Source organism: Ailuropoda melanoleuca, chromosome 7, assembly GCF_002007445.2.
Source record: "Ailuropoda melanoleuca isolate Jingjing chromosome 7, ASM200744v2, whole genome shotgun sequence".
Lineage (NCBI taxonomy): Eukaryota > Metazoa > Chordata > Mammalia > Carnivora > Ursidae > Ailuropoda > Ailuropoda melanoleuca.
Window position 1 is genome coordinate 39163883 of NC_048224.1, and position 26270 is coordinate 39190152.

Sequence of the window (26270 nt, forward strand, 5' to 3'; positions counted from 1 at the left end):
ATTAAAAAAGTGCATTCAACAGGCTATTGCAGTAACCCAGGGGAGGCATGATGGTGTCCTGGAGCATGGTGGCAGGTGTGAAATTAATAAAATTACTATTTGTTCAAATGCAACTTGCGGCATTAATTATGGGTTGCATTGAATGCATCACTAATATGCTTCTGCAGTTGGTTTTTCCAGCCTGGATTTCAGGGAAGGGTAGGGAGAAGAAGGAGGAGGGATGGTTTGAGGTGACCAAGGAGACCGAGCATCAAAAACCTAAAAACCTGAGACGGTTCCAGGCNGAGACGGTTCAGGCTTTAGGCCTCTGGCGCAGCAATAATTCTCTGGCCGAGCCCACCAGCCGTTTCCCAATGACCATGCGCAACAGGCCAGGTGGGAGCCTATGGAAAACACAGGACTTTCGCCGAGCGGGACAAACGCATTCCGGGAATCGTAGTTCTGCGCCTTTACGCAGGCGCAGTGGCTCCTCGCCGGCTTGCGCGCGCAGCTCCTGCAGGACCAGTTTCTAGAAGCTCATTGCGGTGGCGATGGTCCTGACTGCGGATGCTGATGCAGGTAGCGGTTGTCCCGGGCCCCTGATTTGGGGGCCGCGGCCAGCTCTCCGGCCCCAAGGATGCAGCCGGGGCGGGGTGGGCGGGGAGCCGAGCGACCTCACCGTGCACTCCCGATGCCTCAGCTTCGCGGGGGGTAGGTGGGCACTGTCCTGAATGATGGAGCTTTCCTCCATCCCTTCCCTGCGCTTACGGTCCCGCAGCTTGGGGACGCGGACATTTTGGGCGGGAAAATTCCTTGAGGTGTGCGCGCAGGGGAAGGGAGCTATGCGGTGACTGCAGGATGTTTAACAGCATCCGCCGTACCCGCCAGGTAGGTACCAGTAGCCTCCTCCTCCAGTCGTGATAACCAACATGTCTTCAGCGCTCCCCTCCCTTTGAGAACTTCTCTCTGCCTGCGTCACATTTTCGCGGAGCCTCTGTTGTAGGCTCTCTGGAGACCGAGACAAGTGTCTAGTCACCGCACAGCCCCAGGTGCTCAGCGCGGCGCCGGTACTCCGTAGGCGCCTAATATTTGGCGGAGGAATAAGTGACGTCATGCATACGTGTGAGCCAGGCTCTGTGCTCGGAGGTGGGAAATTACTGGTGTTATAGTTGCAACAGGAGGAGAGAGTGCTTTCACCTGCCGCATCGTAGCGCATCTCACTCAGGCTGTATTGTCATTTCCTGGGTGTTGTCTGAGGGTGGGGACCCTGCCAGATCTGTCCACGCGTGTCTCCATAGTGTCCTGATGTTCAGTTATTTGCAGCATGAAAGAACGCAGGTAGCACAGGATAGGTTCTGTGCAAAAGAGCACCTGAGGATCAGAGAAAGCTTTGTACAAGAGGTGACAGTTGAAAGGAGTCAAGTTTTAACGGATGAGTAAAAGTTTGGTAGGAGAGGGAAAGAAGGCAGCTTTCAAGGAAAGGGAAGGGCCCAGTGCAAAGGATGGAAGGGGAGAANAGTTTGAGAACCACTAAGTAAAGTTTCTCTGACTTGCCCAGTGAAACTTAAGAGCCAATTTTATTTCATATCCCTCTGCTTTCTCCAGTTTCTCCTTGATGTCCCATTTTCAGCCTGACAAGGAGAGGTGGGTATAGGATAAGAATATGTACTCAGACCTGGGACTGGGATAGCTTCTTCTTGACTGTGGGAGTTTCTTCAGCTTGCATTGCTGCCTGTGAGATGAACCTAGCGGTTCATTTAGTTGAGTTTGCTCTATCTTTTTAAAGTCTCAGTGCCTTGACTCACCCTGGTCTTTCGGTCTAGAATGTTTTTCTCTCCCGACTCCACCCCTCCAAAAGTCTTCTCATTATTAGAACCCTCCAAACAATCCTTCCGGAGTCCCTCAGCCCTTTTTGCTATGCCCCCAGGAATCTGGGCCAGCGGCCATTCATAAAGTCAACAAATCTACTGAGCCCTACTATGCAGCACGGACTGGAGATTGTGTCTCATGGAACAGACCAGATAAAAATCCTTACTCTGGAATTGGTATTCTAGTGAAAAAGACAGACCAAAAAAAAAAAAAAAAAAAAGACTGCCAATACGTAGTAAACAAATAAAATTGTATGTTAGTAGGGGAAACAGGAGTGGGGAGGGTTGGGGTTCCAATTTAAGCAGTGTGGTGGGAGAGCTTCAGCGAGAAGCTATTAAAGGGTGGAAGAGTGAGCCATAGGGCTACCTACTGGAGGAGCGTGCAGCCAGAAATGCCAGGCAGGTTGGAAGGAGAGGGAGAGCAAGGAGACCCTTGTGACTGGCACAGGGAACTCTAGGAAGAGTTCAAGGTTATGGGTGATCAGTTTCTATTGAGCTTTGTAAGCCGCTGTTAAAATTTGGGTTTTTACTCCGAGTGGAATGGGAAGCCTTTTTAGGGTGTTAAGCAGAGGGACATCATCTGTTTCACGTTTTTAACCATCCCTTCGCTGCAGTGTAAAGAACGGACAAGATTAAAAAAGTGCATTCAACAGGCTATTGCAGTAACCCAGGGGAGGCATGATGGTGTCCTGGAGCATGGTGGCAGGTGTGAAATTAATAAAATTACTATTTGTTCAAATGCAACTTGCGGCATTAATTATGGGTTGCATTGAATGCATCACTAATATGCTTCTGCAGTTGGTTTTTCCAGCCTGGATTTCAGGGAAGGGTAGGGAGAAGAAGGAGGAGGGATGGTTTGAGGTGACCAAGGAGACCGAGCATCAAAAACCTAAAAACCTGAGACGGTTCCAGGCCTTTAGGCCTCTGGCGCAGCAATAATTCTCTGGCCGAGCCCACCAGCCGTTTCCCAATGACCATGCGCAACAGGCCAGGTGGGAGCCTATGGAAAACACAGGACTTTCGCCGAGCGGGACAAACGCATTCCGGGAATCGTAGTTCTGCGCCTTTACGCAGGCGCAGTGGCTCCTCGCCGGCTTGCGCGCGCAGCTCCTGCAGGACCAGTTTCTAGAAGCTCATTGCGGTGGCGATGGTCCTGACTGCGGATGCTGATGCAGGTAGCGGTTGTCCCGGGCCCCTGATTTGGGGGCCGCGGCCAGCTCTCCGGCCCCAAGGATGCAGCCGGGGCGGGGTGGGCGGGGAGCCGAGCGACCTCACCGTGCACTCCCGATGCCTCAGCTTCGCGGGGGGTAGGTGGGCACTGTCCTGAATGATGGAGCTTTCCTCCATCCCTTCCCTGCGCTTACGGTCCCGCAGCTTGGGGACGCGGACATTTTGGGCGGGAAAATTCCTTGAGGTGTGCGCGCAGGGGAAGGGAGCTATGCGGTGACTGCAGGATGTTTAACAGCATCCGCCGTACCCGCCAGGTAGGTACCAGTAGCCTCCTCCTCCAGTCGTGATAACCAACATGTCTTCAGCGCTCCCCTCCCTTTGAGAACTTCTCTCTGCCTGCGTCACATTTTCGCGGAGCCTCTGTTGTAGGCTCTCTGGAGACCGAGACAAGTGTCTAGTCACCGCACAGCCCCAGGTGCTCAGCGCGGCGCCGGTACTCCGTAGGCGCCTAATATTTGGCGGAGGAATAAGTGACGTCATGCATACGTGTGAGCCAGGCTCTGTGCTCGGAGGTGGGAAATTATTGGTGTTATAGTTGCAACAGGAGGAGAGAGTGCTTTCACCTGCCGCATCGTAGCGCATCTCACTCAGGCTGTATTGTCATTTCCTGGGTGTTGTCTGAGGGTGGGGACCCTGCCAGATCTGTCCACGCGTGTCTCCATAGTGTCCTGATGTTCAGTTATTTGCAGCATGAAAGAACGCAGGTAGCACAGGATAGGTTCTGTGCAAAAGAGCACCTGAGGATCAGAGAAAGCTTTGTACAAGAGGTGACAGTTGAAAGGAGTCAAGTTTTAACGGATGAGTAAAAGTTTGGTAGGAGAGGGAAAGAAGGCAGCTTTCAAGGAAAGGGAAGGGCCCAGTGCAAAGGATGGAAGGGGAGAAAGGGTGTGTGGAAATGGGGACATTCTTCTTTCTGGCTGCAGCCCCCATCAGGGGCAGCTAGAGCTCAAGAGGTGAGGTCTTTAGGGCAGGGTCTCTAGCTCATCATGCATGGCCTCTGCATTTGAATTTTACCTTGGGACAGATGGGGGGGTGATAGGACCCAGGTGTGCATATTAGAAGGCATCCTTAGGCTGCAGTGTGAGACCGAATTGAAACCTGTACATGGGTAGCTTAAGTAGGATAGAATGGAGAGGTTCTTAGGAAATAAAACCGCCAGAACTTGGTTATTGATTATGAGAAATTTGAGAGGCAAATAGGAAATCTGGCTGGTAAGTTGAGCACCTGGTGGGAAGTGGGTGGCCCTTCACTGCAGTGGTTCAGGAGCTGATAAGTAACTTTGTGCCTGGATTCTCTTGTAGCCGTGAGCCTTTTCTTATGTGTTTTACTTATGAGGAGTCTTTAGTTTGAAGAAATTGTTTTCTTGGAGGGTATCTTTAATTACTGTTAAATAACTCCTCCGCTTCTCACCTAGACCTTAATGTAGCAGCTGGGCAGGGCTGTTCTAGGCTTCTAGATATATGCATGTCTACATATATCTGAACCAATCCAAGAACTATGTTCTTAGGAGTAATAATTTGTTTTACTTAATATCTTCTATTTCTTGACAGTTGCTGCAAGACCATAAGCTGAATGCTTGGAACCCTTGATATTTCACTGTCTATAGTGCCTGTTGGTGGACTGTACTGATAATTCAACTAGAGTCTAAAGGGAATTGGGTTCCTGCTGCTGATACACATTGCAGGCTGTGGTATCCTTGAAGAAGATGACAGCCATCTCCCCAGACCCTCACACTCTGGCCTCAAGTGAACCAAGCAAGGTCCTAAGCATGGATACTCCTGGGGATCAAGAAGCCATCCTGAGAGGAGACAGTACTGACCCAGAGACTTTCAGACAGAGATTCAGGTGGTTTTGTTACTCAGAAGCAGCTGGACCCAGAAAAGCCCTGAATCAGCTCTGGGATCTCTGCATTCGGTGGCTGAGACCAGACATCCACACGAAAGAGCAGATACTGGAGCTTTTGGTGTTTGAGCAATTCCTGACCATTCTGCCCGGGGAGATCAGGATTTGGGTAAAGTCACAGCATCCTGAGAGTAGTGAGGAAGTGGTGACCCTAATAGAGGATTTGACCCCCATGCTTGAAGAAAAGGAAGGTGAGATTTATAGATGGCGGGAGAAAGAGGGAGCAGTCTCCTCAAGATGTGAAAGTAAACTCCCCCAAAGAAAGCAACCGATTGCTAAAAAGGAGTCTAAGTTTGGGGTTGGAACTGGCTTTGGGTCAGCCCTGACTTTAAGTTGTAATCGAGGGCAAGCTATGCAACCTCTCAGAACCTTCTTTTTTATTTTATTTTATTTTTTTAATCTGTGGAAAGGGATTCCCATCTGCTTAGTCTTTTACGAGGGTTAAACTTGATAAGGTATAATACTAATTTCTTTCCTTTCAGCCTTGAGTAAAAGAGAATCTTAGAACACGGGAAATTACCTGAAAATGTGTGGAGTCACAAGCATATCATCCGGCCCCAGGCCTTAACTTCTGCCTCCACTGTGTGTGGGAGCAAGTTTCTAGTTGGGGTGCCCGGTATCTGTGATGATGGAAATGCATTCTGTGCTGTTTGGCACTGCAGGTTAAGCCTCTGAAATGTGACAAGGGCAAATAAGGAAATGAATCTTAAATTTAAATGGCCGTAGGTGGCAAGCAGCTAAGCTGTTGGATAGTACAATTTCCACAGCATCGGGGGAGGAACAGCTGACCTACAGTTTTATAATTACATTATTATACATATACACATGCTTAAAACATAAATTGAATTATAACATATCTTCATAAAATATTGATAAAAAGACTTCTAGGGTGGCTAGCCCTTTGAGGGCATGTGGTTCAGCTTTTATAAAATCCCTCTAATATGCTACAAGTGTTGGGAATATGTGGAGCAGACGAGCTACCGTAAGGCTCTCAGTACATTCATAGGACAGTTTACATTTACCAAGAGTTCCACGGTAGGAAAATGGCATTTACCTCCACAGAGTTAGGTTGTGGTGACACAGCTCATTGGTATGTTCGACATTGGGGTTTCCTGACTTCTCTGACTTGTTGGTCATGGCAACACAGTGCTTCTCCAAAATTAGGGCCTCTGTGCGGAAGCCTCTTGCAATAAAAAAGTTCGTGAATTAATTGCTTTAGCATTCTGTAAGAACAGTTTCCTTAAAAGAGTCGCTTCTACATAATTCTGATTCTTAATTCCTCTTGATTATCTAATCAATAAGCTGCCTAAGATTCTTTTCATAAGAAAGTAAAGCGTGATTTAAAAAATACTTAACCCTTATCAGAAGAAGAGCTGTTGACATCTCAAGGTATATAATCTCTTTAGTTGATATGTTCAGATTCCTGATTTCCCTCGTTAGCCATCTGCTGGTGACCGCAGAAGAGGTGTGTGTTCCTGAGACCAGCCTGATGCTTTCATTCGAGAAGTGACTCTCTGCGAGGCACTGTGCTAGGACTATGAAGAAAACAAATTAATACATAAAACAAATATGCTGTTTTATATTAATACAGCCTATGAATATTTTAAAAATAACTTATGCAAATTAAACACATTAAAACTGTAGGTGTGTGGATTGAATGAAATCGATTATTGTGAGCTTAGGAATTGAAAGGCTATTTTATGGAGTAGGGGAAAAGCTTGGATTTTAAAAAGAGAGGGTATGTGGCTTTTATCTCTTTAAAAAGAGTGGGAAAATCTTTGTTTCTTCTGACCTTGTTCTCCAAAGAAACATGTATAAGAATTTCTAGCCTGAGGAATGCATTTGAAAAACTAGAGTGTTCTTTCCCACCCCCCGTTCCTAGATCCAGTCTCTCAAGAGTCTGTTACTTCCCAAGAGGAGAACCCTGAAGAAAATAAAGTGGTTTCTGTCCTTCCAAGTACTGAGTCCTGGGTAAGCTTCCTTTCACTGGTTTTCATTCTTAAGTGAATACTTGCCGAACTCCTACGGAGTGATATAAAGACACTAGAATGATGAAGACAGTTTCCTTCACATTCTTCACATTCTTCGAACTTATTCTTCAGATGCTGTTTTATTTCAGTTACCAGAATTTGTCACAGGTCTGACTCTAAGAAAAACAACAACAAAAAGTTTACTAAAATTCTACAGTTATTCTTGCTAAAGTTATTCAAGTGGAAATAGAATTATATTTCCTTAAAACAATTTAAAAAAATCTCCAGCTGAACGGTGTTGGAAAATAAAAAGCGTCTCTCACAATGCCTGTAAAAAGATAAGGATGTCTAATCACGCTGCTGTTAATGAGTAGTTTTTGAATATTCTAGCCAATGCAGTAAGATAAGAAGGGAATGAGGTAAGTATTGGTATGAAAGAGACAAATGTGTTATTTGCAGATAACATGGTCTATTTGGAAAACCTCTGAGAATCAACTGAACAAGTACTAAAACTCATAATTGAGAAAAGGAGCTAGTAACAAATCAATTAGAATAATTTGTAATCAGTTAGTTAAAAATCACTTAGAAAAAAATTTTTTAAAAGATTTTACTTATTTGAGAGAGAGAACACACGTGCACGCACGCACGCATGAGCAGTGGGGATCAGCAGAGGGGAGGGAGAAGAAGGCTCTTCACTGATCAGGGAACCCGGATCCAGGGCTCAATCCCAGGATCCTGGGATCGTGACATGAGCCAAAGGCAGACGCTTAACTGAGCCACCCAGACACCCTGGGAAAAAAATTCTTATTCACAGTTGTAATTAATACTGCTATCGTAGACTGATAATGGCTCCCCAAAATATGTCCACTTCCTGATCCCTAGAACCTGTGAATGGTAACCCAGTGCAAAAAGACTGTATTTTATGTGTTTGTTAGGAATCCCTGACATTCAAGGATGTGATTGTGAGCTTTTCCAGAGGAGAGTGGAGGAGGCTGGAGCCTTTTCAGAAGGAGCTCTATAAGGAAGTGCTACTGGAGAACTTTAGGAACCTAGAGTTTCTGGGTAAAGATACCTCTTTATGATCTAACATATAAGCTGTGTACCTTTTTATCCCCTATTATTGAAAGATAAGTGCTATTAACTATATTGGCTGGGCATGCAGGGGTGATAACGACTAATTCTAAAAATGGGTTCTGAAAATGTACTTTTCTGCAATGTTTTCTCCAAAAAAGAGTTTCTGCTTCATTGAACTGGAAATGTTGAGTATCCCTATGCTGTCTTCAAAGACATACCTTCCCCAGTTCCTCATATTCCAGGATTAATGTCTGTATTTGACAGCATCTTCTCTTTCCTGGAGAACCAGAGGCTGTGTGTGAATGTTGGAACATCTTCATCCTGTGCAGAAACAGTCATTTTTTTAATTCTTTTCTCTATGAGCAGGCTTTCCAGTTTCCAAATTAGATTTGATTTCCCAGTTTAAGTGGGTTGAACTGCCATGGCTGCTGGAAAAAGAAATCGCAAAAGGCTCCAGACCAGGTGAGTTGGTGCAAAGCAAAGAAATTAAAACAGTTGCTTAACCAAGTCATTTGTGAAGAGCTTTTGAAATGTTGGGTGGGCTAGATGCTAAAATAGAAAGGTTGACTAGAATAGACCCCTTGCTTTCCTGGAATATTCATTTGAGTGGAGAGACCATTCGTGTAGGTCCCCTGAGAGGTAGATGCCAAGACATGATTAGCTATGCCAGGGACTTAGTGGGGAGAATTGCAGTGAGGGAAAATGGGGACACCTGTCAGAGCATAAGGTGGGTGTGACACCTGTGAATGAGAGAGGGAAGGAAGGAAGGCTGGATAGGAAGTGTCTTAGACTGATGTGCAGTGTTTTGTTTTTTAAATATTTGGGAGCGAGAGAGGGGCAAGAGAGCATGAGTTGGGGGGGAGGGGCAGAGGGAGAAGCAGACTCCCTGCTGAGCAGGGAGCCCAATGTGGGGCTCCATCCCAGGACCCTGGGATCATGAGCTGAGCTGAAGGCAGGTACTTAGCCAACCGAGCCACCCAGGCGCATGATGTGCCATTTAGGAAAGTTTTGGCAAGGCCAAAGAAGAGTTCTCCAGCTGGAGTCGCCTATCAGGAGTACTGTGTCTCTGGGCTGCCCCGGTGTACCTGCTGTACTTGCCATTGCCTGGGAGCAGCTGTGGGAAAGTGGCCTTGGTGGGAATGCCGTGGTGGAATCAGAGAGCAGCCGCAGGGGCTGTTAAGTAAGCACTGCAGAGCTGGAGATCTGAGCAGTGCATTTCTGGGAATGCCATAATACAGATATCAAAGCACACAGTGTTAGTAATGGGATGTATGCTGTACTAACAGCCGTATAAGGAGCAGTGCGAAATGCAGGAACAATGGCTTAATTAACGTTGAAGTTGAATTTTGAAGGAAAAGGAGGAATTCATTCAGCAGACAGCATGGAAAGTATAATCTCATTTTTGTTAAAAGGAAAAAAACGTACATATATGTGTATAGATATAGATAGATTTTTTAATGTCTGGAGAACATTCACATTAACCCTGGTCATCTTCGAGGGATTACGTTTTTTCTTTGTCCTCCTTCTATTTTAAAATTTAGCAGTAGGGGCGCCTGGGTGGCACAGCGGTTGGGCATCTGCCTTCGGCTCAGGGCATGATCCCGGCGTTGTGGGATCGAGCCCCACATCAGGCTCTTCCACTATGAGCCTGCTTCTTCCTCTCCCACTCCCCCTGCTTGTGTTCCCTCTCTCGCTGGCTGTCTCTATCTCTGTCAAATAAATAAATAAAATCTTAAAAATAAAATAAAATAAAATTTAGCAGTAAATTTCAAGAAAAATTTTAGCAGTAAATGTATTAACTTTACATTTAAAAAATAAGTTATTGTTTATATATCAGTACCTTGTTGTTGTTTTTTTTTTTTAAGGAAAAAACCCTATAATTTCACTTAGCTCTATTCCATCTTAACCAAAGCCAGCCTATTGGCTATTTTCAGTGTAGGTGCCCAAGGAAAGGATATTATGTTTAATACAAATGGTATAAATACGCACCCCTCTCCCGCATAAGCGCTATGTAAATGTACAACTTGTTTAAAAAGTTATTTACAACAGACTGGAGAAAAAACTTTCTTGATAGACAAAGCAGAGTTGGTAGCTATAATTTATAAAATACTTTATCAAATCAATAAGGAACACTGAGCCTGTTAGAAAGATGGGCGAAGAACTTGAGCAGATAGCCGACAAAATTAAAAGTAACTGACAAAACTAAACTTTAAATTGCTGTAAACTTGAAAAAAATGTTCCAACTCACCAGTCAACAATGAAATATACATTTAAAGCAACAGTACTGAGGCGCCCAAGTGGCATAGTTGGTTAAGCCTCCAACTCTTTGGTTTTGACTCAGGTCATGATCTCAGGGTCCTGAGATCGAGCCTCACATCGGGCTCCACGTTCAGCGGGAAGTCTGCTTGAGCTTCTGTCACCCTGTCCCTCTACCTCTCCCCCCTGCTCACTCTCTCTAAAATAAATAAATAATTCTTTTTTAAAATGCACAGACTTTTTAATAATGGTTAACTTCTGGGGAATAGAATTTTGTTTTTTATAGTTAACTCTTTAAAAAATAGTTTTATGAAGGTGATGGTGTGATCTCATGATTAAGAGTCAAGATGAATGATGTGGTTAATAAGTGAGTTCAAAGTTCCAAGAAGAGTATAGAGTATGGTATTGGAGAAAGCTGTGAGGATTGTGGGACTTGAACCCGAGGCTCTGGGTGTTTGTGTTCAGGAAGGTGCTATGAGGTTGCATTTGAGGGAGGACAAAGACGGAAGGAATAGGATTGAAAACGCAGTAGTGTGATAGGGACAGCGAATGGATGCCTGATTAGAGTGAATCCATAAGGTTGACTGTGATAACCTTTGAAAGCCTAACATAGGGAATACTGCATGTCTATGACATTTTCTATAAACTTAGTGCTACTTGGCTGCTTTGAGAAGCAGTGTGGTATAGGGATCAAAAGTATGGGCTTTGGTGTCAGAATAGATGAAAAATCTGGTTCTGTCACTTAGAACACATGTGACTTTGGGCATGCTCCTAACACCCTCTGTGCCTAGTTGCCACACCCACAAAACAGGGATGATATCAAGACCAGCCTTATAGGGCTATTGTGAAAATTAAGGGAGATACAAGTATAGTGCTTGATATGGGGCCTGGCGTTTACTAAGCATTCAATAAACGTTTGCACTGTCATTATTTGGAAAGAGAATAGACTGGATTGAGAGAGAGTTTGAACCTCTTACAGAAATTTGAAATGAGGGTGAGAACTTGCATCTTTATTCTGACTATAAAGCACAAACTTTTCATTTTCCCCAATATTTTTCTTAACCCCTATATTTACCTAGTTTCTCTATATTTTTTCCTTCTCTGTTTCCTAAGATTCTGAAAATTGTCCAAGACATATTCATATCGTTTATAGTCATTCCTTCCTCTCTTCCTGTCTCAATCCCAAATAGGACAGCTTCCTTTATTGCAAACAGGACACATTCTATTTGTTATTTCTTTTAGAGTGTGAACCTAGAGGTGAATTGAAGGAATCCTCTCGAAATCAAGATGTTCTTCTGGAAGAATCTACTTTAGATAAAATAATAGAAAGATGCCTAATGGGTGGTAATTATGGCTTGATGGGAGAGTCCCGGAAACGTAGCAGTAAGGAATATTCGCAAGTCGCAGGCACACAAAAGAAAACTCATGGGAGAGGCAGTAAGGGTGAGGAATTTGACCCAGAAAAGAGCCCCTTTGGAAGTAGTTTCAAGCAAACCTCAGATATAATTAAACATCTGAGAGTCTACTTAAGGAAGAAATCTCGGAGGTATAATGAATGCAAGAAACCCTTCAGTTTTCATTCAGACCTTATTCTGAACCGCAAAGAACACACTGGAGAGAAGCCACGGAAATGTAATGAAGGCAGGAAAGTCTTAGGTCACTCTTCCTCCCTAACTGAACACCAGAAACATCAGAAAATGCACTTGGGGGGGAAGACCCAAAAGTGCAGTAATTGTGGGATAGCCTTTACGCGGAGCTCATCCCTTAAGAGAAAAAACTCCTCTACCTGTGAAAAATGTTGGAAAAATTTAAATCAAGATGCAACCTCAGATAAAGATGAGGGAGCTGAGATGGGAGAGAAGACCCATAAATGTAGCAAATGCGGAAAAGCCTTCGGTTATAGTGCCTCACTGACCAAACATAGGAGAATTCACACAGGGGAGAAACCCTACATGTGCAATGAATGTGGAAAAGCTTTCAGTGATAGTTCATCCCTCACGCCACATCACAGAACTCATAGCGGAGAAAAACCCTACAAATGTGATGACTGTGGAAAAGCTTTCACCCTGAGTGCCCACCTCATCAAACACCAGAGAGTTCATACTGGAGAAAAACCCTATAAATGTAAAGAATGTGGGAGACCCTTCAGTGACAGTTCCTCTCTTATTCAACATCAGCGAATTCACACTGGCGAAAAACCCTACACGTGTAACAACTGCGGAAAATCCTTTAGTCACAGCTCGTCCCTTTCCAAACATCAGAGGATTCATACTGGAGAGAAACCCTATAAATGCGGTGAATGTGGAAAAGCCTTTAGACAGAATTCTTGCCTCACTCGACATCAGAGGATCCACACTGGAGAAAAACCCTATTTGTGTAACGACTGCGGGATGACTTTCAGCCATTTTACGTCTGTCATTTACCATCAGAGACTTCATTCAGGAGAAAAGCCCTACAAGTGTAACCAGTGTGAGAAGGCCTTCCCTACCCATTCACTCCTCAGCCGCCATCAGAGAATTCATACTGGCGTAAAACCGTATAAATGTAAAGAATGTGGGAAGTCTTTCAGTCAGAGTTCATCTCTTAATGAGCACCATCGAATTCATACCGGAGAGAAGCCCTATGAATGTAATTACTGCGGAGCAACCTTCAGCCGGAGCTCCATCCTCGTCGAGCACCTAAAAATCCATACTGGCAGGAGAGAGTACGAATGTAATGAATGTGAAAAGACATTTAAGAGTAACTCAGGCCTCATCAGACATCGGGGATTTCACTCTGGAGAGTAATTCTTGAAATACAGTAAGGTGGTTGGGGGGGGTGGAATCTCATCAAATTGTCCCTTATGGAAAACCCCAGGGTGTACACTACCACAGCATGGATCCGGAGCTACAACTTTAATGGGTTGGCAGCTGGGAAAACGTATTTTGCCACTCACCACTGTTCTTTGGTAGATCATAAGTAGGCTTGGTAAAGTCCCGTGGGAAGTGAAGGAAGGAGGATGAGATGCACAATGGTTCTGAAAGGCCAAATGCAGATTTAAAAAGCAAGAGGAGGTGCACGGGACCCACTGACGAACCTTTTTTTTTCTTCAAGAGATTTCCCTCTTCTAGCTTCTAGCAAGAACTGGTCTCGAGTCATAACCTAGGTTCTGGGTTCTGTCCCAGTTTGCCAACGAGCCCATGAGCTTGGGCACATCATTTGACCTTTCTAAATTTGAGTTTTCTTTATGGCAGCATGAAGGGGGTGGGACTTAGGATTTCTAAGTTTACCTCCGATCCTCTCTGAAGCTGTGGGAATAAGCTAACCGCTTTTGGTTCGATGGAATTTTCAAGTTTCTCTAGTAGAAAGTGCTCATTTGGGATCCTGAACTGAGATTGTGGTATACTTTTTGAATGCCTGGTGCCGGGAACCCTAGAGTATCAACAGGTCTGAGTCGGCGGAGCTCACATGGGTGTGTCTTCAGGGAATGTTTTAACTGGACAAAGTACCCCGTCCTGTTTTTCCCTCTGGGCTTTGACTGAGGGTATTAGGAATCTGGAGGGCATACACTGGAGCCATCTCGGCCATGAGAGTGCCAGTCCTAGGAAAATGAGTTGGGGGCTGGGGAAGAGGGGCGCGGTGCGGAAGGAAACGGGTGCTGAAAACAGAGCTATTCGGGATGGATTATCTTTTGCAAAATAGAATTCTATTTTTTTAAAAGTTTGCTTATCCTAAGTACAGTCCCCTGTGATCGGAGTGCAAACGTGTAGGACAAAGGTCACAAGCTATGATTGGGCCGTTTGATACGTTTTGGTTGGTCTGCATAGTAAGGGGTGTGTGTGTGTGTGAGAGAGAGAGAGAGAGACAGACTAGTTGTCACCATTTAAAAAATAGGAGATTTCATACCAAAAAAAAAAAATCTTGCCTTGAAAAATTATAAGGGCTGACAACCCTGGCCCGTATTTCTGTGGGGTCGTCAACTGGTTTGGGGTAGCAGCTGCTGCCTTTACGTGGGGAATCTACTCGTCTACTGGCCAAGTTCTCTGATTTATAGGACCTGACTTGCCCCACTATAGGAACTTGATACTAAGGTCCCCTACCATCTGGAGAATATATATTCTAAAGTCTAAAGAGACTGCTCCACTGAGAGTAAAATTCAGGAAAAGAATGTAGAAATCCCACAAAATAACTTCTCCTTTAAGTGTTTTGCTGAGAAATTAGACCTGAAAACAAGAGTGAACAGATATTAGTGGGTCATTTCTTACGATGCATCTCATTGGTGGAGCGTGAATAATCATTTCTGACTGAAAAAGGAACTAAAAACCCAGGGTCAGGTTTAGGTCTCAAGTCCTGGGGTTCTGGAGGCACCCTACAGGTTCAACGAGGGTACCAGAAAGTTTGTAAAGTTGAAATTTGAGGTAGCTCCTATAAGTGAGAACGAAAACAGAAAACTTTTGGCTTATGAAAGTGAAGAGATCCTTAGTGCTGATGGGAGACTCAGCAATATTTGCTGTGATTTAAGGGGTGTAGGTTTGCAGTGCTACCTCTGAATAATGCTTCTGGTTTCTTCCTTATACCCCAACTCCCCCCCACCCTCACCCCCCAAAAAAGTTTGTAGTTTGGGTATTGCTGTATGGTAAACGGATCTGCATAGTTATTGCTAAATGGACCAACCAGAGACATTCTAGCCATGAGAGGAATATGGCTTACAGGAATCATTCACCTGGTCTTAAGTTTTTTGCAAACATATATAAACCCTGATTTGTTTTCTTGAGAAAGAGACAATTTATAGAGAAATATATAAGATTCTTGAGAAGAGGCTTCTTCAGGATGTTTACTGGTACAGCCTCCAACATACATGAGGGAGGTGTTCTACCAGTACCGGCCGGGTATCTGGAACATAGAGGGGCTTTTAAAAACAAGTTTTTGGGGTACAAAGTACATATAAAAGTCATTTCAAGTGTACAATTCAGTGAGTTTTGGCAGATTGACTGAGTTGTACCAAATCACCATAATCCATTTTTAGAACATTTTGTAACCTCAGTAAGATCCCTCGTGCTCGTTTACAGCTAACCCCCTTCCCACACCTAGTCTCAGGCAACCACTCATCAGTTTACACTCCTGTCTTTGGAGAGTTGCCTTTTCTAGACATTTTATACAAGTGGGATCATATGTGCTCTTGTGTATTTCATTGACGTATTTGCTAAGTTCATGTTGTAGCACATCAGGCCTTTATTGTTAAATGATACCCTGTTTTATGGGTATACCATATTTTGTCCATTCACCGGCTCAAGGACGTTTGGGTTGTTTACAGTTTATGGCTCTTCAGAATAATGCTGCTTTGAATATTTATGTGTAAGTCGTTCTGTAGACACGTTTTCATTGTTCTTAGATGCCTGAGTGGCTGGCTCGTAGGGTAAATTTTTGTTTAACTTTTTAGGAAATTGCCAAATTGTTGAGCAGCCCTGTATGATCCCCTACAGTTTGGGGAATATATATCTTAACATCCAAGACTCCGTTGAGAGTAAGTGAAATTCAGGAAAAGCATAAAAAAATCATACAGAGTGACTTTTCAGTTAAGTTTTCTTTGTGAAATTAGACCTCAGAGGAATAGAGTGTGCAGATACTAGTGGATTATCTCTTTAAGAATTTCATTGGCAAAGTCTCAGTCATAATTTCTTTTTTTTTTTTTAAGATTTTATTTATTTATTTGACAGAGATAGAGACAGCCAGCGAGAGAGGGAACACAAGCAGGGGGAGTGGGAGAGGAAGAAGCAGGCTCATAGCGGAGGAGCCTGATGTGGGGCTCGATCCCACAACGCCGGGATCATGCCCTGAGCTGAAGGCAGACGCTTAACCGTTGTGCCACCCAGGCGCCCCCTCAATCATAATTTCTAAATGGGAACGGAACTGAAGCCCTGAGTCAGTCAGGTTTCCCTACATCCTCACCAACCCTTGTCTGTCTGTTTCATTATCACTGTCCTAAGGGCTGAAATGGTATCTCTTTGTGATTTTAATTTGCATTTCCCTGATGGCTGATGATGGTGAGAATCTTTCCATGTGCCCTGTAGCTATTCATATATCTTAAGCAAAATGTTTATTCAAGTGTTTTTTCCATTTAAAGAATGGAGTTTATTGAGTTGTCATATTTTTTATTCTACATAAAAGTCCTTTCTCCAGTTTGAACTCTCTAAATACTAGCCACAGAGAGCAACCTCAAACCCTGCATCACGACATTTATCAAAAGCTTGTTTTCAATAACTCCTTCTGTATAATTGCCTAAAGGATATTCAATGCGGGCTGTCATCTAAGTACTTAAATTCATTTTTTATGTCCTATCAGATCATCAAGAGATTTTAAACTTCTTTTGATTCCTTATAGAATTGTTCTTATTAACCAGTGTGTGACTTTATGCTGTTGATGTACGTTGACAGGCATTAAAATCAGCCCTTTAACACATTCTACTTTAAAGTGAAGACCTTGCTTTTCAAAATGTTTCTTCTTAATGACCTTCCCCTGAAGAAACTTCTTTTAGGTCACAGGACAAGATAAAGCTGCTCCTGCCAGTGAATCTCCTTTTATATACTTATTTTTGAGTTAGTTTTTAATGTGTCAAAATACACATAACATAAAATGGGCCATTTTAACCCTTTTTGGGAGTACAACTCAGTGGCATTAAGTACATTCATGTTGTTGTGTAATCATCACCACTGTCTATCTCCAGAACTATTCTGTCCTGCCCTCAGCCCCTGGCGACCACTATTCTGCTTTCTGTCTCTCTGAATTTGAATATTCTAGGTACCTCCTATAAATGGTATCATTGAATATTTGTTCTTTTGTGTCTGGCTTTTTTCACTTAGCAAAATGTTTTTTTTTAAGCTTCATGTTGTAGCAGGTGTCAGAATCTCATTTCTTTCCAAGACTGAATAATATTCCATCGTATGTATATACCACATTTTGTTCCTTCTTCCATCAGCGGACATTTGGGTTATTTCCACCATTTTGACTGTTCTTAGTGGTGTAAAATAGCAGAGTCCCTGTATTCAGTTCTTCACAGATGTTGTTAATGGCATCTAGAACGGAGACTCTTCCAGAAGGTTTTCAGTTCACTTTTCCGAGATCCAACAGAGGAATCACTATGGCAGCTATAGCCTTACGAAACGTATTCCTTATGAGACCTGGAAGTTGAAATCAATCCTTGATGTTGATGCAGGGGTTGCAGAGAGGATATTGTGTTAGCGGTGACAAAAACCACAACCTTGTACGTCTTCATCAGAGCCCTTGGGTGACCAGGTAAATTACTACAAGCAGTGATATTTTGAAAGGGATTTTTTTCTTTCTTTCTGAGCAGTAGGTCTCAATAATGGGCTTACAGAATTCAGTAAAAACCGTGTTGTAAACAGATGTATTGTCATCCAGGTTTTGTTGTTTCATGTATAGAGCGCAGGCAGAGAAGATACTAGCATAATTCTTAAGGGCCCTAGGATTTTTAGAATGGTAAATTAGCATTGGTTGCAACTTGAAGTCACCAACTGCATTCGTGCCTAACAAGAGAGTTAGCCTTCCCTTCATTTGAAGCCAGGCACTGACCTCTCTGGTTATGAAAGTCCTAGATGGCATTTTCTTATAAGGCTGGTTGGTTCTCACTGAAAATCTGTCGTTTGGTGTAACCACCTTTGTTAATTAGCTAGTTCTGGATAACTGGCTGCAGCTGCTACATCAGCTGTTTATCTCTTACCTGTTAATCTGTTATGTAGCTGTTATTTCTGTTTACTGCTTATGTTATGAAGGTGCCTTCTTTCCTTAACTCTCATGACCCAACCCCTGCTCACTTTGAATTTTTCTGTGCACCTTCCTTACCTCTCTCAGCCTTCACAGAATTCGGGAGAGTTAGGGCCTTGCTCTGGATGAGGCTTTGGCTTAAGGGAATGTTGTGACTGGTTTGATCTTCTCTCCAGACCACTCAGACTTTCTCCCTATCACTAAGAAGGGTGTTTTGCTTTCTTATCATTCATGTGTTCATTGGAGTAGCATGTTTAATTTCTTTCAAAAGCTTTTCCTTTGTGTTCACAACTTGGCTAACTGACGCCAGAGGCCTAGCTTTTGGCCGGTCAGCTTTCGACATGCCTTCCTTACTAAGCTTAATCATTTCTGGTTTTTTGATTTAAAGTGAGGAATGTGTGACTCTTCCTTTCACTTGAAACCTTAGAGGCCATTATAGGGNTGACTCTTCCTTTCACTTGAACCCCTTAGAGGCCATTATAGGGTTATTAACTGGCCTCATTTCAGTATTGTTGTGTCTCAGGGAATCAGGAGGTCTGAGGAGAGGGAGAGAGACCTGGGGACCATGGGTCAATGGCACAGTCGGAACATGCACATTAATTAGTTAAGTTCGCCGTCTTATGTGGGTGTGGTTCGTGATGGCCCAAAACAATACAGTAGTAACATCAAGGATCACTGATCACAGAACACCATAACAGAGACAGTAATAGTTGAAAAGTTTGAAATATTGTGAGAATTCCCCAAACGTGACACATAAAGTGAGCAGATGCTGTTGGAAAATGTTGCCAGTAGACTTGCTCAACCCACGGTTGGTGCGAACTTTCAATTTGTGTAACACAAACAAAAAACCACACGCACAATATCTGTGAAGCACAATAAGATATGCCTCTATTTTTGTAAATGCTACAAACATTCATTAATGCTTAGTATGTACAATGCACTTTATGAGGAGACGACTAGTTCACATTCTCCACCCTGTAGAAATCCAGTCGGATGTGTAAGACTGACGTGTATTGGAGGGGTGGGTAGGCTGCAGGTCAGAGCAGGATTGCAGCTAACAGCTAAAATGAGCTGTGTGCAGTGCTAAAAATGAAGGGAAACCTCGCAGGTGGGAGCACACGGGAAAGTGACTCTGACACTTGGGGGTAGGAGTCGGTTGCACCCCATGTTGCCACAGTTGAGGCCCCGCATCATAAAGACCTTTCTTCCCAGCCCCTTTGAGGAGTTTGTGTTTTATTAGCAGGGCAGTGGAGAACCACTGGAAGTTCTTCCTGTGTGTGTATATTACCTGATAGAGACTTCTGTTTTTGTTGTTTCTTGTTTTGTGTTTTCCTCAGAATTGTTTCTTTGAGGTGGAACTACTCGATGAAAAGGGAGACACATTTTAAGGTTCTGAAAATGTACTGTCACATTGTTTATGAAGTACAGCACTTTCATAGGGTCTCTCCCTTATGTGGAAATATGGACGTCTATAAAGGTCTGACCTAAGGAAGCTCTTCCCCAAACCAGGGCACTTGTGTGGGCTCTCTCCTGAGTTAATCTCATGCTTACGAAGTTGGAAATTACTAGCAAAATATCTTCTACCCTGAGGGCATTGGTGAGATCTTGCTGCTGGACTCTTTCTTACAGGTTCTAAGGAAAAGAGATTCTTCCAGGTTGGAGTCCTCAAGTGTCTCTCCCTATAGAGTGATTCTGGTAACCTACAAGCTTTGCCAAATCTATCAGTAGCTCTTCTGGGGGCTTTGCCGTTGGTGTTCAAGATGTTTATAGTCTTTTTGTAAAACAGAACCAAGGAGAGCAGTCCGCTCTAAAGTAGTAATTCATGGATGCCTAGTCCCTATTTTTTTCTGCTTTGAAGAATCTTCTTCATTTTCTCACTTGATCTGCCAGCCTCATCAGAACCTTCCTTTCACTCTTGAAGATCTTTAAGACGGTTGTTTTAAAGGTTTTGTTTAGCAAGTCTGATCCCTGGGCTTCCCAAGCTACGTTTTCTGTTGATTTGTGTTATTCCTTCAAATGGGCCTTACTTTTCTGTGTCTTTGCATGCCTTGTGATTTTTTTCGTTGAAAACTCGACATATAAATCTTCTGGTTCGGTAGCTCTGGAAATCAGGCTTTCCCTCTTTTCAGAGTTTGTCATCTTTTTGATTGTTTTAGGGTGTGTCTGTGCTGGGGATCAGTCCGTGCGGAATGCTTAAAATTTTCTGACTCTGTATTTCCCTGGGCAGAGGCTATGGTTTTCTAAATTCTCCCATATGTGAATTTTTTTTTCAATGTCCAGAAAAACCAGGTGCTGTCCCTTACTTCCTCTGGAAGCTACTTCAGCCAGTGGGGGTTGGAAGAATGGTGGCTGGCTTCTGTGTGTGCTCTTCCTTCATGATCAAAAGATCCACCCACAGTCAGAACCCAGAACTCCGATATATAGAGGCAAAGGTGTTTATTGCCTCCTGTGGCTCCAGCAAGGCAAACTACGGATGTGGGCCGGCCAGTAGAGACTGGGTGGCTCCTTACTGTCCTGAAAGCTAACATCTACCGTGAATCATCGCAGTTTACCAGTCAAGGTTTCCCCTGGGAGCTCTTAAGTTTTTTCAAATAGACTTCCTGTATTCCAGAATAATCACTAGATACCTTCTTCCAGTACAGTTGTTGTCTAGGTGGCAAGATGGATTCCTGGCACTTCCTACTCCGCCATCTTCCCTGACATCACTTCCTCCTTGCTTTCTGGAAAATTTTTTTGGCTTTATCCTCCAACTCTACTACTAAATGTTTTGAGTGTTTTATTGCTGTTGTCACATTTATAATTCTCAATGCATTTTCAGATTCTCTGTTCTCTTTTGATCATTGGTTTTTGTTTCATGGGTGAATTTTTTTTCCTCTGAGGATGCTACTACAGTGTCTTTCCATGTTATTCTGCTCCCTGCATTGTCTGTCTTCCTCCAGGTTTTTAACCTATTTTCTGTCTTTCACATCGGAAGCTTTCCATAAATTTCTGGCCATCTTTGTCCATATTTAATAAGAGGGCTCTAAAAAGCTGACTGGAAGGTGTTTAAGTTACTGCAGCACTGTCCAAGAGGAGCATAATGTGAGCCACATATGTAATTTCAAATTTTCTAGTAGCTACTTTTAAAAAGCAAAGCAGATGAAGTAAACAGTATATTTTATTTTGAGGGAGACATAATATTATTTCAACATATTTTAACCAGTGTAAAACTTATTGATGAGACTTTATATTATTTTTGCATTGTCTTCAAAACCCAGTGTGTATTTTATAAACGTTGCAGCACATTTTAATCCGTATACTAAATTTTCATCTGAATTACTTGATGCATTTTTAGATTTATAAAACTTAGCGTTGAAAAGTAGATTCACATAGTTCTTCCAAACATATCTTGTTATTCTAAATAGATGTAAAATGTTCCAATGACTACATCAAGTATCAAAAGAATAACTTTACTTCGATATTTGCATCCACTTTGACAAAACTATTCATCTTTTTATTGGAAGAATTGATTTGATTTTGAAGCAGAAGCATATCATTTTGAAAACTGTTCAAGTAAATTCACTAACTCTCAAGTCAACTCAGTATTATTAACATCAAATTTGGTATAAGGTACTGCATTAAATAGAAACAAAACTAAATTTATCCACATCAACAAACCAGTCTTTACATTTGTCTTTTTTTTTTTTGCAGCTAACATACATAAAATGCTATTGATTACATTTAAAATGTCAATATTGACCCAATGTTAGAAAAATGTATACAATTGTCATTTTTAATTTGTATTATGAAATGTTTCAGTTTTAACTAAATTATTTTAAATAAATTTTTTCACCTAAGTAGGTACGAGTTTTTCCTTTTTTAAGGAGCTTCAAATTTAGCTTATTCATGCACAGTGTTACGTCAAGGACAATTATCATACTGCCACTTTTTGTCCTTGATTAAGTGACAGGCATTCTTTTCATTTTAAGAAAACCTTGAATTGGAATTCCTCATATAGGAAATCTTTGTAAAAATTCTTTACGACGCAACCAAAGGACATTAATAAAAACGCAAGATCATTAAAACCATTATCGTCACCAATTCCATAACCTGGCAATGATTATTTCATAGCATTTGCAAATATATATTGAAGAATTTTGACATCTGTATTCCTGACTCCTTAGAGTCTAACTTAGAAAACAACACAAGTATTTTCAACAGTTATGAGACAATGGAACAAAGCAATGAGGGAAACATCATTCTCTTGCTTTAAAATTCCACTGCTTTTGGTCTTTTGACTTAATATAGCTGGAGTCTCTTTCTTATGATAGAAACTAATTTTTCTATGTCTAGCTGAAATTCTTGAACAGATGAAAAACTGTCAAAAGTACCTGTCATGAGTTTGAGTTTTTAGGCAATGAATTGACATTCCTTTGTAAATTTGGATGTTCTTTGAGACAGAATGTTCCAGAATTTTCGACGGGCACTGTCTTACTTTACATGACTCATCTAAAGCTAAAAGTAAATACTTCGCAACTTTTAAAATTGTGAATCAACTGATCTTTCATAGTATTAGAAACTTCTTGTATACTATGAACAACATTGCTTAGAGGGTTAATTGAAAATTTCAACTTTTGGAAATGTCTTTTTAAGTCTTTCTCATAATTTTCTAACTAAATTACCATAACTGAAATGATCATTTCTTTTTATCATCTTTCCACCGAAGATCTTGTGTGTGTGTGTGTGTGTGTGTGTGTGTGTGTGCCCAAGAATTCAAGTATTGTATACCTGGCCAAGTTTACAAGCTCAAAAATCCTGTTNCCCAAGAATTCAAGTATTGTATACCTGGCCAAGTTTACAAGCTAAAAAATCCTGTTAAAAACTGTTTAAATTTTTTTGATGGATATTGCTCATTTTATGTGACTAATTTTGTGGATTTTTTTTTTTTTGACTGTTAGGAATACTTATCGAACTCACTAGATTGTTGCTGGAAATGACAAATATTAGCTGTTGTCTTAAATATCGTCTACTGTATTTAACGCTTCTGTATACTACAGACAGCTTTTCCATTTTGCTGTGCCTGCAGTAAATTGCAATCACCATTCATCGCACTATCCCCCCTTCCCGTTTTCCCTTTACTAGTTGTAGTACTCGCTTCTGTAGTGCACTGAATTCTGCCTCGGTAATATGCCTTCATTTAAAAGTTAAATATTTTCCCATTATTTTTTTAACCTAGAAAATGATTATAATCAAAATAGTGCGTCTCTCAGTTGATGATTACGATTTGCATAGGTATCACCATAGCTTATACTGTCTATCTAGGTATACTTGAACTCGTGCTAGCCACAAAAAATATCCAAGCAAACACATCGTGATGTTATTTCAGTGCATAGAAGAAAATCATCTGAACCGAATCAATCTGTCGATCCTGCCTAGATTGGTGAAGTGTTTACCTGTAATCCTAGAACTAATGCACGTTCCTATATAAGCATTACAGTACAACATCCTGTGCGATGCAACAGTTAAAGTGAATTGTAGTTCTATGAAAACAATAAAGTTGTGTTTAATGGGAAAACATTGCGCTTCAGTGTTTTAAATCTCAGAACGTGGCACTGTTCATACTTGCAACTCTATTTGGCTACCATATTGGACAATATAGGGTCGGAGTAACCATTGCTGGCCAGTAAGCCCAACAGGTCAAAGTGGCCTAACTGAACAACAGTTCCTTTCCCAGGCAGGCTTTCTGCATTTTGTTGCCTTCCAACATTTTGTAGCTGTGCCATCTGGAGGCCCCAGAGGCAAAGAAAGCAAGAATGGGAGCATTGTACATTTATATATATATATTTAAACAGTAACCTGGAAGGAGCTTAGAACCATGGGTCCTGGGGCTCCTGGGTGGCTCAGTTGGTTAAACAGCTGCCTTCAGCTCAGGTCATGATCTCGGGGTCCTGGGATTGAGCCCCATACCGGGCTCTCTACTCAGTGGGGAGTCTGCTTCTCCCTCTTTCTCTGCTGCTCTCTCGGTTGTGCCCTCTCTCAAATAAATGAATAAAACCTTAAAAAAAAGAAAGAAAGAACCATGGGTCCCAACTGGGTCCCAAGGTATCACAGGTCACAAGAGAACTCATAGGGATTTCCCAGGATATTTTAAATTTTAGGGAAACACAGCTATCACTATTGGGCATAGCACCAAATATTTTTGTTTGGACCTATTTAGCAAATGGGACAGTTAGGTATTTCTTACTTAATTGTGCCTAGGGGCACTGTGAAAAGCTGACTGTGGTGCTAAGAATGCTCTAACCAAGAAACGGGGAGTATGTGGCTTAGAAATCGCTTCCGCTCTTTTCTGTTGGCCAGAAATCAGTCACATGACACCTCACTGCAAAGGGGGCTGGGAAATTGTCTTCCCCTCGTTGTAAGCACATGGATTGGTTTGGCCACAACCTCTCCTAATCACTATGTCCTTTCATTATCCGCCCCCCCCCACAGTACATACCTTCTTTTCCTGAGGGAGGCAATCCAAAGTCTGTTATCAGTGTTTCCTCCTGTAAGTCCAGGGTCTCTGGGTTAGAAGCCTGAGTACATGGGAGCAGCAGATCAATTCGTGGGCTTCACAGAAGGAGGATGGGATGTTCACTTAGTTTTTGCCTTAGGGACCCCAAATGTCAGTGTCTGTTGGTCATCCTTGGAGTGGTGTTATTTCTCCAGAAGGATCTACAGTTTTCCAGAGAGGAAGCTAATCTGCCAGGGGCTATACAGCTGGCTGTTGTGGACTAGGTGGAAGAAAGCAGCATGGCGGGATGGGAGCTGGACTTCACCCCGCCCCCCTTATACAGACTTCCGCTTAATCCGTTCTCAGCCTTACATCTCATCTCCACCCTCTTCCAGGGCCAGGGACCCAAGTTAAAAGCCTCAGTTTCCATTTGGTCAAAGATGATACTTCAGTTTTCTGTGGGGGTCGTGGAGGGATAGATAATCACCGTGCAAAGTAGGAGTGGCATTGTGGGTTTGAGCTGCTCTTTACGCATATTTTCAAGCACTATCTTTTTAGCCCCCCGATTTCCTCCCCACTTCCGGAGTACCTGATGCCTCCACCTCCCAAATCCTTGTAGGTTTCATCAGTGCCCTTTGAAAGAAGGCAGTCGTGCCTTTTTTTTTTTTTTTTTTTCCTGTGCTGTCGATAGAAGTTCCTCTAAACAGTATGTGTCTTCATACAATATTGTTTGGGGTTACATGTGTTTCTTAATTTTTTATAACAGATTTCTTGAGATATAGTTCACATATCAAAATTTCACCTCCCTTTTCAGCTTTGTAGAGGTAAAATCGACAAAACTGTAAGATATTTAAAGCATACAAAGTGATGATTTGATATACATATACATTGTGAAATGATCCCCCCCTTGAGTAAATTCATACATCCATCACTTTACCTTTTTTTGATGGGAACATTTAAGTTCTACTCCTAGCAAATTTCAATTATACAATATGATGTTATCAACTATACTCATCATGTAATACATTCGGTCTTCAGAACTTATTCATCTTATAACTGAGTTTGTATCCTTTTACCAACTTCTCCCTATTTCTCCCCACCCCCAACCCCTGGCAACCACTTTTCTACTCTGCTTCTATGAGTTTGACTTTTTTCTTTCTTTTTCTTTTCATTTTTTTTTAAGATTTTATTTTTGAGAGAGAGCACGAGCGGGGGAGAGGGGCAAAGGGAGAAGCAGACTTCCTGCTGAGCAGCGAGCCCGATGTGGGGCTCCATCCCAGGACCTTAGTATCATGACCTGAGATGAAGGCAAACGCATAACTGAGCCACTGAGGCGCCCAACTTTTTTCTTTTTTTAGATTGCATATATGGTGCCACACAGTATTTGTCTTTTCCTGACTGGCTTATTTCACTTAGCATACATAATGCCCTTGTTTCATCCATGTTGTTGCAAGCGGCAATTTCCTCTTCTAAGGCTGAAGGATATTTGCATGCGTGCACACGTGTGTATGTGCGTTTTCTTTATCCGTTCATCTGTTGATGAATGATGATGATGATACCTTGGCTATCGTGAATAATGCTGCAAAAATTCATTTATTTGAAAAGCGTACAATTTAGTGGTTTTAGTGTAGTCACAAAGATGTGCAACTATCACCATTATATAATTCAAGAATATTTTTATCTCCCCCAAAATAAATTCCATACCTATTAGCCATCACTTCTCACTCCTCCCTGCCCCATCCATACAACCACTAATCT

At 42.4% G+C, this 26270-nt stretch overlaps 1 protein-coding gene across 2 annotated transcripts; it reads left to right on the plus strand.

Annotated features, from left to right (window-relative positions):
* The first annotated feature begins 540 nt into the window (after positions 1 to 540).
* ZNF483 (zinc finger protein 483) lies at positions 541 to 18471 on the plus strand. Of its 2 annotated transcripts, none has more exons than XM_034664259.1 (6): positions 541 to 558; positions 4628 to 5170; positions 6862 to 6950; positions 7885 to 8011; positions 8390 to 8485; positions 11522 to 18471. In XM_034664259.1, exons 2-6 carry the CDS (start codon positions 4783 to 4785, stop codon positions 13063 to 13065), a joined length of 2244 nt encoding a protein of 747 aa, XP_034520150.1. In that variant the 5' UTR covers positions 541 to 558; positions 4628 to 4782; the 3' UTR covers positions 13066 to 18471. The 2 variants fall into 2 exon arrangements, with proteins under 2 accessions (XP_034520150.1, XP_019652271.1); XM_019796712.2 differs by lacking the exon at positions 541 to 558 and adding an exon at positions 2923 to 3022.
* Positions 18472 to 26270: the final 7799 nt, after the last annotated feature.